Below are 12,820 nucleotides of genomic sequence, written 5' to 3'. Positions count from 1 at the left end.
CATTTTTGTTCTTTGGTGTTTTATGGTGAACTTCCATTGTATTAGGATGGCCATCATTAACGTTAGTTGATCATTCCCACCCTAATGGTATTGTAATCTCTTCTATCATGTTGTTATAATTTCTGGCAACTTATGTACTATTATTGCATTTCTTGGCATGATGGTCTCAATCCTTGGATAGTTATCCGCATCATGTTATGGCCTGCTTTGCAATGATTCTCAGTATCTCTGGTATAATAAGTGCAAACCCTGGCATAGGTTGGCCATTCTAGGCATCCCATATATGAAACTGGCCATCCCTGACGTCTTTATGAGCATCTCTAGAATTATAGTGGTCATCATACAGATATTGTGAGTCATCCTGGGCATCTTGGTCGGGATCTTTAGCAGTCCCCGCACGGCAGAGGACATTCACAGCATGATTGTGGAGAGATCTTAAATGATCTGTGCAGTCCCTAGCATGATGGTGGGTATAACCAGTTCAGTAGTGAGAAATGATGGTATTCGTGCCTGGCAGTCCTCCCTAGCCTCTGGTTGCAATCCTTCACAAACAGTGAAACTGTCAGGTCATATGAGGCTGAACATCAGAATGGGGATGAACCCAAGCATGTAGGGTTGATGATGAGATTGTGAAATGTGAAGCAAGTAGTAAAATAAAACACTCATTGAAAATGCCTGACATGTATTTGAGTACTAAATGAGTGTGCTTCAAACTTAAAAGCTGGCATTTCAGGGCAAAGGTTTCTGACAATACAAGCTTTTGTTCGGGGACACAATTAGTGCATTTGCCAAAAGCTGGCTTTGGTACGTTAAATAGTACCATATGTTGAGAACCTTACATGTTATTGTATCGGTGGCAAATTAGAAGTTAGTAATTGGGTCAAAAAGAGTAGATTTTCAGAATGTATTAATTGTTTTCTCCAAAAATGAAAAATAGGCATTGAAGATAACTACGGGATAGCTTAAAAAATTGGAAAGTAAAGCAGACAGCTATTTGCTGAAAATGTATTTCTGTCCTACACATGATAAGCTGTTACATAATGGCAGAATTCTTTTATTTTGAGAGAACTGACAAGTTGGCCTTTGCCGACAAATTGCGTACCTTTCCAGATTATGGCCAAAGCTGATATTAGCCGTGCAATTAATGCTACTTAAGGTTAACAGTTGGTATTTTCCTGTGCGCCACAAGCCATATCAGATTCTCAAATGATAGCTTTTTGCAACATCCTCATTGAATATAGAGGTAGTGTGAGGATTTGGCCTACAAAATCAGAATAACCTTAAGCAACTTTGAACCCAATTTGAATGTTATCTCTGATGTCTAAAGTTTGTTGGTTGGGAGATGTATTCAATATTGTATTTTTCATTCTGCCCTTTAATTTATATTTTGTGTGATTTTATATAAATGTTACTCTGTGAAACTGAAGATATGAATATTAGAGGAATCTGAAGGTACAAGCGAAGAAGATGACAACCAATAAGGCAGGATAGGTATACTTCACAACTTATAGGCTGTTGGGAAACTTCTTAAGGAAATTGTGCTGCAAAATATTTTGTTTGGTTCCACTTTCTTCAAAGTTTTGTTTCTCGAAAAACACCTCCTGGGGAGGGTAGGGCTTGCTCAGCACAGCATGAAGTACCTGAATATTTCAGTAAAATGTGTAAAACTTTTGTGAGAAATCTGGACCTATTTGCAGTGTCCCCTCACTTTTTGTCCCCATTTTGACTATGGGGTGCTGGTTTACTGACTCTGATTGTGCCCTGGGCTCTGCTAAACAGGCAAAGGGCCTGTGCTTTGATTAAAAGTACATGGTTAGGTATAATTATAATTGACAATGACAGACCCCTGTAAGTCCCTAGTATATAATAAGGCAAGGGGGATTCAAACTACCTATAAGTCCCTAGTATATAATAGGGAAGGAAGGTTTAGAGGCCCAGTAGATTCCCAGCACTAGAGTGTGAACTACTGAGTTGCCTGCTGTCATTTTAAAAGCAAGTCCTGCCTTGCAGGATTCTTTTAAATTGTAATTATATGCAAATTCAACTTTGGAATTAAGGGTAATTTCAAAGTAGTAATCTACCTTATTTCTACATATAATTCACCCCTAAGGTCTCCCCTAGGTGCCCTAGGGGAAGTTTGTCGTGTAGCTGTAAGCAGGGATATTATAAACAATGTTTTATAAACCCTGGTGAGGGAAAAACTGCCAATTTTGTTTTTCTCCATTGCAGGCTAACAATGGTATATTTTATTTAAGTATACACGTAAAAAATATCATTCAAGGTATCAAGATGTTAATTAAGATAAATTCAACAACTTGACAATGTTAGATTTGTAAGAACTATCCCAGAAAATAAGTTATTAAACTTTCTTTTCTGTAAGCCAAAGTCCAGCCTTCCAGCTGCTCTCTCCTAATTGGCTAACAGCTGAAAGGCTGAGCCAAGCCGTCTTAATGACGTTTGAATTCAGTGGGTGTGAATTGTGCTCTGAGGGGAGAATGACACATTGGGACGGCACAGGCACACCCCCACATCCTGCAACCCCAGCTACACAGGAGCCCCTGTAATTAGATTAATGAAGGGTGTGAAAGGGGAGTGTTAGTGAATCTTAGTCGCACCAGTGGGTTGGCTTAGCCAGATCTAACTTTCAAGGAGAGAAATTCCCTATGTTGGATTTTGGAAGAATTTTGCTTTCTGGGACAAGAATATGCTACACTTTGGAGGACGTGGCCATCCCATTAGTCAGGGGTGCCCCCTGCTTGACGGCCAGAAACTGTGAATAAATGCATTACAACCCAGATTTGCTGCCTGAAACTACAAGGAGAAGAAGGACTGCCCTGCTGGAACCCTGGCTTTCACCCCAAAGGATTGTGCTCTGAAGGTTTTTACCTGCTGCACACTGGGAACTACTGCCCTAGGGATTTTGCCTTGCTTCAAGAAGGATTAAGGATTGGAATCTTTGCATGCTACAGGTTTACAAAGCCCATCTACATCATCTCCACCAAGACGTCCTCATCCTGGAGTGCTCCCAGTGGACTTTTAAGGATTTGGCCAGGTGCATTGTGGGAATTGGTGTCCCAAAATCCCAAGGACCATCTCAGAGATCCTAGACCTCTGTATTGGTGGTATGGGCCCTTTGATCCCTCAAGGAGACCTTCTGGAAGAAGATCCAGAAGTGTGGAGAAGGTTGGTGAACTTTTTGGTAAAAGCTCCATATATTGACCGACTCAACGTCAAGAGTCAAGCCCGCTACCTTCAACCACAACCCGGCCTGGATTTCAGGTTCATTTCGGTGAAAGCTACGGAGCTTTAGACTTGACCGGGGCCTCGCAGCAAATCAAGCTTACTATGTTGAGGCGAATCCAGCCTGAATTGGAGCCTCACACGACGTCCAGAGAAAAAGCTCCAGAAAAACCACTAATTGCAAAGATAACATTTTGACCAGGGTCCCCCCTTAGGGTATCCAACCAGGGCTCCATTGCAGTCAGCCTCAAACTTTGACTTTGTCCCGGTCAAGCACAACCAGATGTCTCAATTTGACATTATAGGTTTTTAAGCACTAGAAAGTGTTTATTATTTCATATCTCTAGTTGCCTACATTGGATTTTTGCCACTTTGATTTCTATTTGTTCATCAAAATACAACCTGTTTTTATAAATTGGAGTTAGATTTTTATTGTGTGTTATGTCTTACTTATTTATTGTATTATGTTTAAATGCTTTACACAGTTGTATCCTAAGTCACGCCGGCCTGCTGGTTGCCCGCTACCAAGCGCTGAGCAAGGGAATAATTTATTGAGACCTTGACTGACCCTCTTATTGTGTTTGTGGCCTTATTACTAGTGATAAGTCACTACTTATCACTACTAATAATCCACTTTCTAACACTTTCCCTTTCAATTTCTTCAACACTTTTGTGCTATAAAATGAACTCTAACTCCTATTATTTTATGAGTATATCACTCATTAAACGTTTGCGTGCTTCACTCACTCACATAGTACATTATTTGAGACAGGGCAGTAAGGTAGGGTCCACCCCAATGTTCCTGTGACTCAAAGTATAGCTCATGGAGCAGTGATTCATGGTTCCTTTTAGGGCTTGCAATGAGAAATGTCCTTGCATGTGTGGACAAAAGCCACCACAGTTCAGGTTAGGTGTGTGATGCCTCATGGTTCCTGCCTCTTTCCTCATCTTTTTAACCTTTATGTCAGGCCTCTCATCAACCAAGATTGTATTTTATATAAGTGTGGTGATGAAATCAGATCTTTTTCCAGGTGGATAACTCTCCTGCCTCTCAGGAAAACTTTCAAACCTCAATACAGATAAGAAAGAAAGAGTGTAAACAATGGGCACTGTCTCTGGCATCAGATATACTCACCTTTTAAGCAGGAACTGGCTCCCACTCCCAAGTATCAAGCAAATAGCCTTGGAGCCATTATTGACTGCAATCTGACTCTTAAACCTCATATTGGTGCAATAGTCGCATCTTGTTGGCTTACATACATAGAAGAAAGTTCATAAGAATTGCAATGTTTCGCTCCCAAGACACCTTAAAAATTGAACTTCTATCACTAGTTACATCTAAACTAGATTATGCTAATTCTTTATACATTGGTTTTCCAAAAAAGTTGATTTACAGTTTACAATCTGTTTGTAATCAAGCAGCTAGGCTTATTTCTAAACCATTGAGGAATTAACAAACTATTCCCCTGCTAAGAAAGCTCCTTTGGTTGCCCTTGGAACAAATAATTAAATTCACAGTTTGTTGTCCCACTTTTAACCTCTTCTATGCCCATGACGAGATAGTCTCGTCATGGAGCACGGTTGCGCTGTGCCCATGACGAGACTATCTCGTCATGAACCCCGCCCGCTAATGTAACGCCCGGCACAGGGCGGGGAAAGGGCGGGGCACTGAAGGGGTTAAAGCAATCTCAGGTGAGGGACCTCAATTCTTAACAAAAAGATTAAATAGGTACGCTCTTGTTCTGGGGCTGCGCTCTTCCTCTGTACTTCTGCTGGCTATTCACAGATTTAAGGAGAGAATGGGTGGCCGCAGTTTCTCTTTTCCCTACAGTTACAAACTAACTATGAAGTTGTAGAGAAGAGATAAAAACTTGGGGCCCGATTCACAAAGGTAAAGTTAGACCCAAAGTCTAAATTAGTACAAGAGTTTAACTTTACTACTTTTTGGCATTTACAAAGGTAAGATACTACTAGTAACCTTACTACTAGTAAAGTTAGTACTAGTATAGTAGAGTAAAGAACTGTGCAACATTATTTAAGTAAACCAAAAAGTAAACACGTAGCACAATATTCTTGGGTATTGGTGACTGTATTAAAACACTGAATTGGGTCAACTGACCATATTGAATGATAATGTTGGTATAGTAGGTTCAGGGGAGCGAGTTCAAGTATTTGCCCATCAGTAGTGATTTGAGTTTCTGTTTGAAACAAGTATAGGAGGGATTACAGCGAAGGTCTTTAGGAAGTGAGTTCCAGATCCATGGAGCATTGTCTGAGAAAGAGTGTTTCTTGAGAGCAAGTGAGATGTGGTCAAATGTTTTGGTGTGTTAGGAGTTTAGCAGCTACATTAAGAGTTGACTATGGCATTGCCAAAATCAAAATTTTGAGAGGAAAAGTGATTGCACTACATTCTTTAGATCTTCAGATGGGATAAAGGATTTGATTTTCTTGAGATTTTTTAGAGTGTAGAGCACCCATTTTGATGAATTCGTTGATGTGTTCATTCGTAGTCAAGTTTTGATCCAAGGTGATACCCAGTGATTTTACCGTGTTTGAAACAGTTTACTCATTGACCCATTCTTGGATAAGTAGATGGTTTTTTGGGGGGAGAGGAGCAGAAGTTCAGTCATGTTGGGGTTCATCTTGAGGGGATTGGTCATTATTCTGCATTGAAACAATGAAATATATTAAAAATTGATTGCTAAATTTTTAAGTGCAGGGTGGAAGTAACAACAGTGAAAAAATACCTGTTTATTATTAGCATTAGATAACACATTAACTGAGTACATTCATTAATTCAATCAAAATGATGAACGTTTACTAGATTGTTTATACAAAGCAGTGTGTAGCGGATACTATGGGAAGTTTTCACCACAGGGGTTCAAACACATTTTGCAAAATTGTGTTTGTTTGTGTACATGATAAGAATTGCAGAAAATATGTTGCTAAATCAGAGCACTCCATTTTTTTAACATAGGTTATGCATAGACCAGGATTTCTTTGATAAGTACAGCATATTTGTCATATATTTTCCAATAGTTTTGCAATAGTTTCACAATTCATTTCTTTGTTTTAGCATTGATGCAAAATAATTGTGTTATATGGATCTGAGCATTTTTAGTCATTCTGCAAACATGTTGCAGAATGGATTACATCTATCATTGTGGCTAAGTTGTAATTTATCTTAGATGGCCAACTTTATTTAAGTGGCAATAATAAATAGTATTAAGGGCCTTATTGTAGTTTGGTGGCTGGGTTACTCCATCACGAAAGTGTATCGGACATCCCACCCACTTTGCATTATATCTTATGACACTTGTAAAAAGGTGGACGGGATATCTGTCACATTTGTGATGGAGTATTAGTCTGGCAAACTCTAAATCAATTGCAAAAACAACAGTTGATGCACACAATGCAGAACAATGCCATACATTCACCCCAGTACAGAGTTCTGGGCCTACAGCCATTATTTTTTTGCTCACCATGCCATTCTAGTTTGAACCCAGCCATATGCAAATCAGTCTTGAGCCTGTGCCTCATGGGAACAGTCCAGCCCGAACTGCCAAGCCAGGTCTCCCTGGACTGGAAACAAGGCACAGGGTCAGACTGATTTGCATATGGCCATGTCTGAACTGGGGTGGTGGAGTGAGCTAAACAATGATGATGGATTAAACCCAGATCAGTTGACTGGGGGTGAGTGTTTGATTTGCTCAAACGCTCCGTCCATCATCCCCTTTGGTATCGCTTTAAACTCTAAATCAAGGCCTAAGTCACAAGTAAGTGGACAAATGGATAAGTAAGCAAGGCAAAAAGTGAGTGGCTCTGTGGTGTTACATAACTCCTGCAGTTCAACTTTAGAGTACTTGATTCTTGAGATTAAATGTAAATTGATAGTGAGAAGTAGCTGGCATTGTGGAAGCTTATCTAACTATTTTGGAGATTTGATGAGGAAACAACAAAAGTACAGTACAAATTGCTTTCTTGATGTAAGTCAGACTCATGCCTGGAAAAATGCTAATTTAGAAATGAATAGTTAAAACAGGCATAAATATATGTGGTGTGAAGAGAGTGTACTCTGCTCACCAATGGGAGGACAACACCTTTGTAGTTTTCAAAATAAGCCACACTAGCTAAAATTTGTGGGAGTCGAGTAAGAGTAGTAGTCTAGAGGATTGATACAAATGTGGAGAGATCTCACTCATTCATAGCTTATTGAGTGTTTTCAAAAAATTAGAATCCGAGAGATAAGAAAGAAGCAGCTATTATACAAAGACATTTTGCAGTGGTAAAATCACAGTGCTTGCAATCTAAAAAAATGTTTTTAGGTTTGTATGAAACATTTTTTACGAGTCAGAAAAACATGTTCGACTTATCGCAAACTGGTCTTACCGATCTATAACAAATCGCATTTAGCAAGTAGCATAAGAGGGGCCACCCCTTTGAACTGGGATTCGATATGGTACGTATCAATGTTTTGCGCCTGCAAATGTAGTCACACACCTCTGAACAGTTACCGACTCCTTGAAGGATGTGGTAACTGAGTCCCTGTTGGACAGTTTCTCTTTGTTAAATAACATTGAATGTCCTCGGTCGAGCAGTCAGTGGTCCAGAAGACCACTGACTGTACTATGTGTCCTCAACATGGGTTGCTTGAAAAATTGCTGTCACAAGTAGCAACCTGTCTAATTAACTTTTGTAAGGAAAGTTGTTCTGCAATCCCCTATGATTAGAGATTTGGCAACACCTAGTAGTACCAAGGTCATATCACAAAATCAGGGACAAGTCGCAAATAGCGGGTGCTCAATTTGCTACCACTATTTCTGATCTGTCTCTTTGTACATCAGACTCTGAATGATGAGTGCTGCTGTAAGTTCAGGAAAGTTTTCTAATGTCGACCACTGCTCATGTTCAGTATGTTGGGAAGAATGGTATCTTAGGGATTAGGTTAAATCGTGCAAAATTCTTATTTCCTAAGCCTGCCAGCGTTGAATATCCCTAGCTTTCAAAAAACAGGAAAAGTCATCTATCTTGTGATTTTCATTAACATGCATTGGTAACTTCAGGGCACATAAGTGAAAAAAACGTTGTGCATTAAGAAACAAGTGTAAAATATGATCTTGCAAAGTTGTTAGTTAGGGCCTTATTTAGAGTTTGGTGAATGGGATATTCCATCAAACATGACATATATCATGTGCACCATTTTACAAGTGTCCTGGGCTATAATGCACTTGTAATAAGGTAGATGGATATCTGCCACATTTGTAATGGAATATCCCATCCACTAAACTGGCAATAAGGCCCTACATCTTGTCATCATGTACACATTTTTGTGTAATAGGTAGTTTTAGGTTCCATGTGAATACTGATTCAACATTTTGAAGCATCCAAACAACAGAATGTAGTTCCAGCCATAGGATCTGTCATAAAGGTCTCCCAATATACGGCACACCTCATAAAGTAGCTGGAAAAGCACAATACCATGAAAGAATATTAGAAAACCACATAGGACAAAACAGGTTCTCATTACAAAGCCATTGACTAATGCATACTTTGATTTGCAGGAGTACATCTAAAGCCCCTTCAAATTACTTCTATGTTCACCATTCTAACACACACAGACAAATATGCTTAGTTGAGAAATGTTAGCTGCCAATTGTATAATGTTTTGTTTTGCCTTGAAAACATTAATATTAAGGTCTTCAGGCCCTCAGTATTTTTTCAGATTGTATATATTTGACGTTCTCTTTTCTTTGAAAATAATACCGTTTTTTTGTTCTTTACAGATCCTGGCAATCATTTCCATCCTGTTCATTGTATTATCTACAATTGCCTTGTCACTAAATACACTTCCAGAACTACAAGGAAATGATGAATTTGGACAGGTTACAGACAATCCACAACTTGCCCATGTTGAAGCTATATGCATTGCCTGGTTTACAATGGAGTACCTCTTGCGATTCTTGTCGTCGCCTAATAAGTGGAAGTTTTTCAAAGGTCCTCTCAATGTAATTGACTTGTTAGCAATCTTACCATATTACGTCACAATTTTCCTCACTGAGTCAAACAAAAGTGTACTTCAGTTTCAAAATGTGAGAAGAGTGGTCCAGATATTTCGGATAATGAGAATACTTCGGATCCTAAAGCTTGCTCGACATTCAACAGGATTACAATCGTTGGGATTTACATTAAGGAGGAGCTACAATGAGCTTGGGTTACTCATACTGTTTTTGGCCATGGGTATTATGATCTTTTCAAGCTTAGTGTTTTTTGCAGAGAAAGATGAGGATGACACCAAATTCAAGAGCATTCCAGCTTCCTTCTGGTGGGCTACAATCACAATGACAACGGTTGGGTATGGCGACATCTATCCGAAAACTCTTTTAGGCAAAATTGTTGGAGGACTATGTTGCATTGCTGGTGTACTAGTGATTGCTCTTCCAATCCCTATTATAGTCAATAACTTTTCAGAGTTCTACAAGGAACAAAAGAGGCAAGAGAAGGCCATCAAGCGCCGAGAAGCACTTGAAAGAGCAAAACGTAATGGTAGCATAGTCTCCATGAACATGAAAGATGCTTTTGCACGGAGCATAGAGCTTATGGATGTAGTTATTGAAAAAAATGATGAAAATGTAGAGAAAAAAGAAAAAGTGCAGGACAATAATTTGTCACCCAGCAAATGGAAATGGAAAAAAAGAACTCTGTCTGAGACAGGTTCTAATAAGTCCTTTGACGCAAAGGAGCAAGGATCACCGGAGAAGAATCGATCTTCTTCCAGTCCTCAGCATCTGAATGTCCAACAACTAGAAAACATGTACATTAAAATGGCAAAAACTCAGTCACAGCCAATCCTAAATACAAAAGACTCGACTCAACCAGCAGAACAAAAAGAGGAACTTGAAATGGAGACTATTCCAGGTCCAGCAGCCCCTTTACTAGCTACCCGTATAGAAGGAATAGTGGATATGAGAAGTATGTCAAGCATAGACAGTTTTATAAGCTGTGCTGCCGATTTTACTGAGTCTGGTAGGTTTTCACACAGTCCTCTTGTATCTTTACCATACAAAGCAAATGTAAACACAATTAGGGAACAGAGGGCTGTGCACAACAGGCCATGGTCTACAGATATCACTAGGGACCTATTTACAGAGATATCCCAAAATACTGAAGGAAACCAATATTCTACCTTTTCTCCAGAAAGTCCCAAAAGTTCACTAAGAGTCAATAACCCATTAAAATTAAGGTCTCTGAAGGTCAACTTTTTGGAAGAGGACAGCACCACTTTACTTCCAACAAACCATGCATTGGGAACATCTACAGATCCTCTGAAGAACAGAAGGCACGCAGCAAATGTAGACAGTTCTGTAATGTCTGACCGATCAATGCTCAGTCCAGAAGCATCTCTGTACTCTACGGCTAGTGCTAGAACACCACAAAAGTCACCAGAGAAAAACATAACACTGGGTTTCACCTTTCATGATGCTAATGTACAGAAATATATAGACGCAGATACTGATGATGAAGGTCAGGTGCTAGATGGCATAGATGCAAGCCCCCCAAAACAACGTCTTGGGAACCTAAGTCCAAAGTATCTTGTTAATAGTGGGTATCGTAAACCAATGGATTCTGGATACCGAGTGGAAAAGAACCACCTTGAAAGTGCTGCTTTAGCTGTTTCTTCAAAGTTCAAACTGGGTCAAAATTGCATTTACTCCACGGAAGGTGTGACTGGTAAAACCCCAGATGCCCAAGAACCAATCAAGGTAGACAATCATATTTCACCACAAATCCATGTGTTACCTGGTGGAGGAGGGCATTGTAGCACACATGACCCAAGCGTCTGACTTGTTGGAAGTCAAATGGAATGTCTCTACACTCTCTCAAAGAGCTTTTGCATGGCATCGACTTTGACTGCAATAAGCCACCTGTGCACTGAGAGGAATAGGAACATTTCTTCTCAATGTTGACAACATTTCTCAGAGTCAGAACTACATTTTAAGTCTTTGTTTATGTTTGATTACTTTTAACACCTTTCTTCCAAGCCTTTGTGACCAAATATATAGTCCTCTTCTAATTAACTTTTTTTTAGTATTTAAACTTTATTTTGCATTTGTTTGTATAAAGGATGTATAGCAGGCAGATCAGAACCCAATACAAAGGACTGGGTGTGGAATGTAGCAATTCAAAAACTGTCCCTCACTGCCTGAGAGCAGTACTCCAAACTAACGCATTCATCCTTTCTCTATAAAAAGATGCACAATATTAAGACACCTTATTTAGCAATAGCGGCTCAAGATCAATATTCTACACAAATTCGTTTTTAGGTTGATAGGGTCGTAAACATTTTCTTAAACATGCAGCTATTTGATATGAGCTCATATCATGCTAAGGGTTCTCTCTAATAAAGATTATCAGGGAGAGTTGCACCATTTGTATCTCAAATCCTAAATTTGAAATGCGGAGGAATTTTTACAACTGCATATTTCATGTTGTTAACCCAATCCTTTCTTGCTCTGGTTAGCTGTAGATATTTGTTGTGGGTACAACATGGGTGAAACCCACTCTTCGGGTGCCATGTAAACTTATATGAATGCAGATAATGCCTTTCCAAGTTGTTGTATTACACACCACATATTAAAGTGAAGGAAAGCATAACTGGTCACATTTTAAAATCTGTGTGCAAAACGTTTTTTGTTTTTCTTTAAATGCACTGTCCAACACATTTGTAATATCATCCTTAGAGTGAGGGAATATATATGTACATATATTATTGCAAAACCTAGCAGTTTTTTAATATTTAAAAAACAATTACGGTTTTTGTATAGGCATTATAAGAAAACAGACTGCATACACCTAGCACTTTAAAATAACCATAATTTTAATTTGTGCCTGTTACTGTAACCGTGCTTTGTTCTCTATTCTAACCACTCTCTTCAACATACTAGTTACATGTTTTCATCTTAATCTTCTTTCGTCTGACCACTTGTAATATGTTACTGTAAATGAGTTCCATTCTAAACCAACCATAGCTTTGTTACATGTACATTTCTTTTTATTTGTATTGTTATTTATTTACTGTGGAAGAATGAGATTGCACCAGTCATGTGTTCAGGCCCTAAATTTACAGGGAATGATTGGCAAAACACAGAGAAACATGGAAAGTGAATCAGAAACATAGAAATAAAGAGAATTGGTGAAGCAAGTATGAAGGCGGAGATGTGCTTTTACCAGTATTATCATGAATGTTAATCTAAAATAGGCATTTTGAAGAGGCCTTTTTTCCATGACATAAGTGCTATACATAAGATGTTGCATCTCCCAATAAAATTATATTTAAAGAAAGTGGGCATGATAGCATTTAAGGACAGCATGCATAATTGACAAGGGTGCTACCAATGGACTATGCTAACTGATTGTACTCACTAGTGAATAATAGTGAAGACCTGAATTTGAGTCATTCACTCCTTTTGTGGTGAAACGTCTATCTGACAAATGAAGAATACGTGTAGTTTTTGAAGTGACATGGTGAAATGTTTCCATCTACAGTGCACTAGCATTTCTTTTCAATAGGAATGAACCTACC

General features: G+C 38.9%; 1 protein-coding gene across 1 annotated transcript in view; it reads left to right on the top strand.

The window, feature by feature from the left end:
• Nucleotides 1–12,436, top strand: part of KCNB1 (potassium voltage-gated channel subfamily B member 1) — a 598,477-nt gene extending 586,041 nt beyond the window's left edge. Inside the window, exon 3 of the mRNA XM_085619438.1 lies at nucleotides 9,024–12,436. Within this exon, the coding sequence (XP_085475564.1) occupies nucleotides 9,024–11,081 (2,058 nt within the window). The 3' untranslated portion in view covers nucleotides 11,082–12,436. The remainder of the gene's footprint in view (nucleotides 1–9,023) is intronic.
• Nucleotides 12,437–12,820: the final 384 nt, after the last annotated feature.

This window comes from Triturus cristatus, chromosome 7 (genome assembly GCF_964204655.1).
Source record: "Triturus cristatus chromosome 7, aTriCri1.1, whole genome shotgun sequence".
Classification (NCBI taxonomy): Eukaryota; Metazoa; Chordata; class Amphibia; order Caudata; family Salamandridae; genus Triturus; species Triturus cristatus.
Note: the sequence above shows the minus strand (reverse complement) of the source record. Positions and strands in the feature narration are given on the sequence as shown.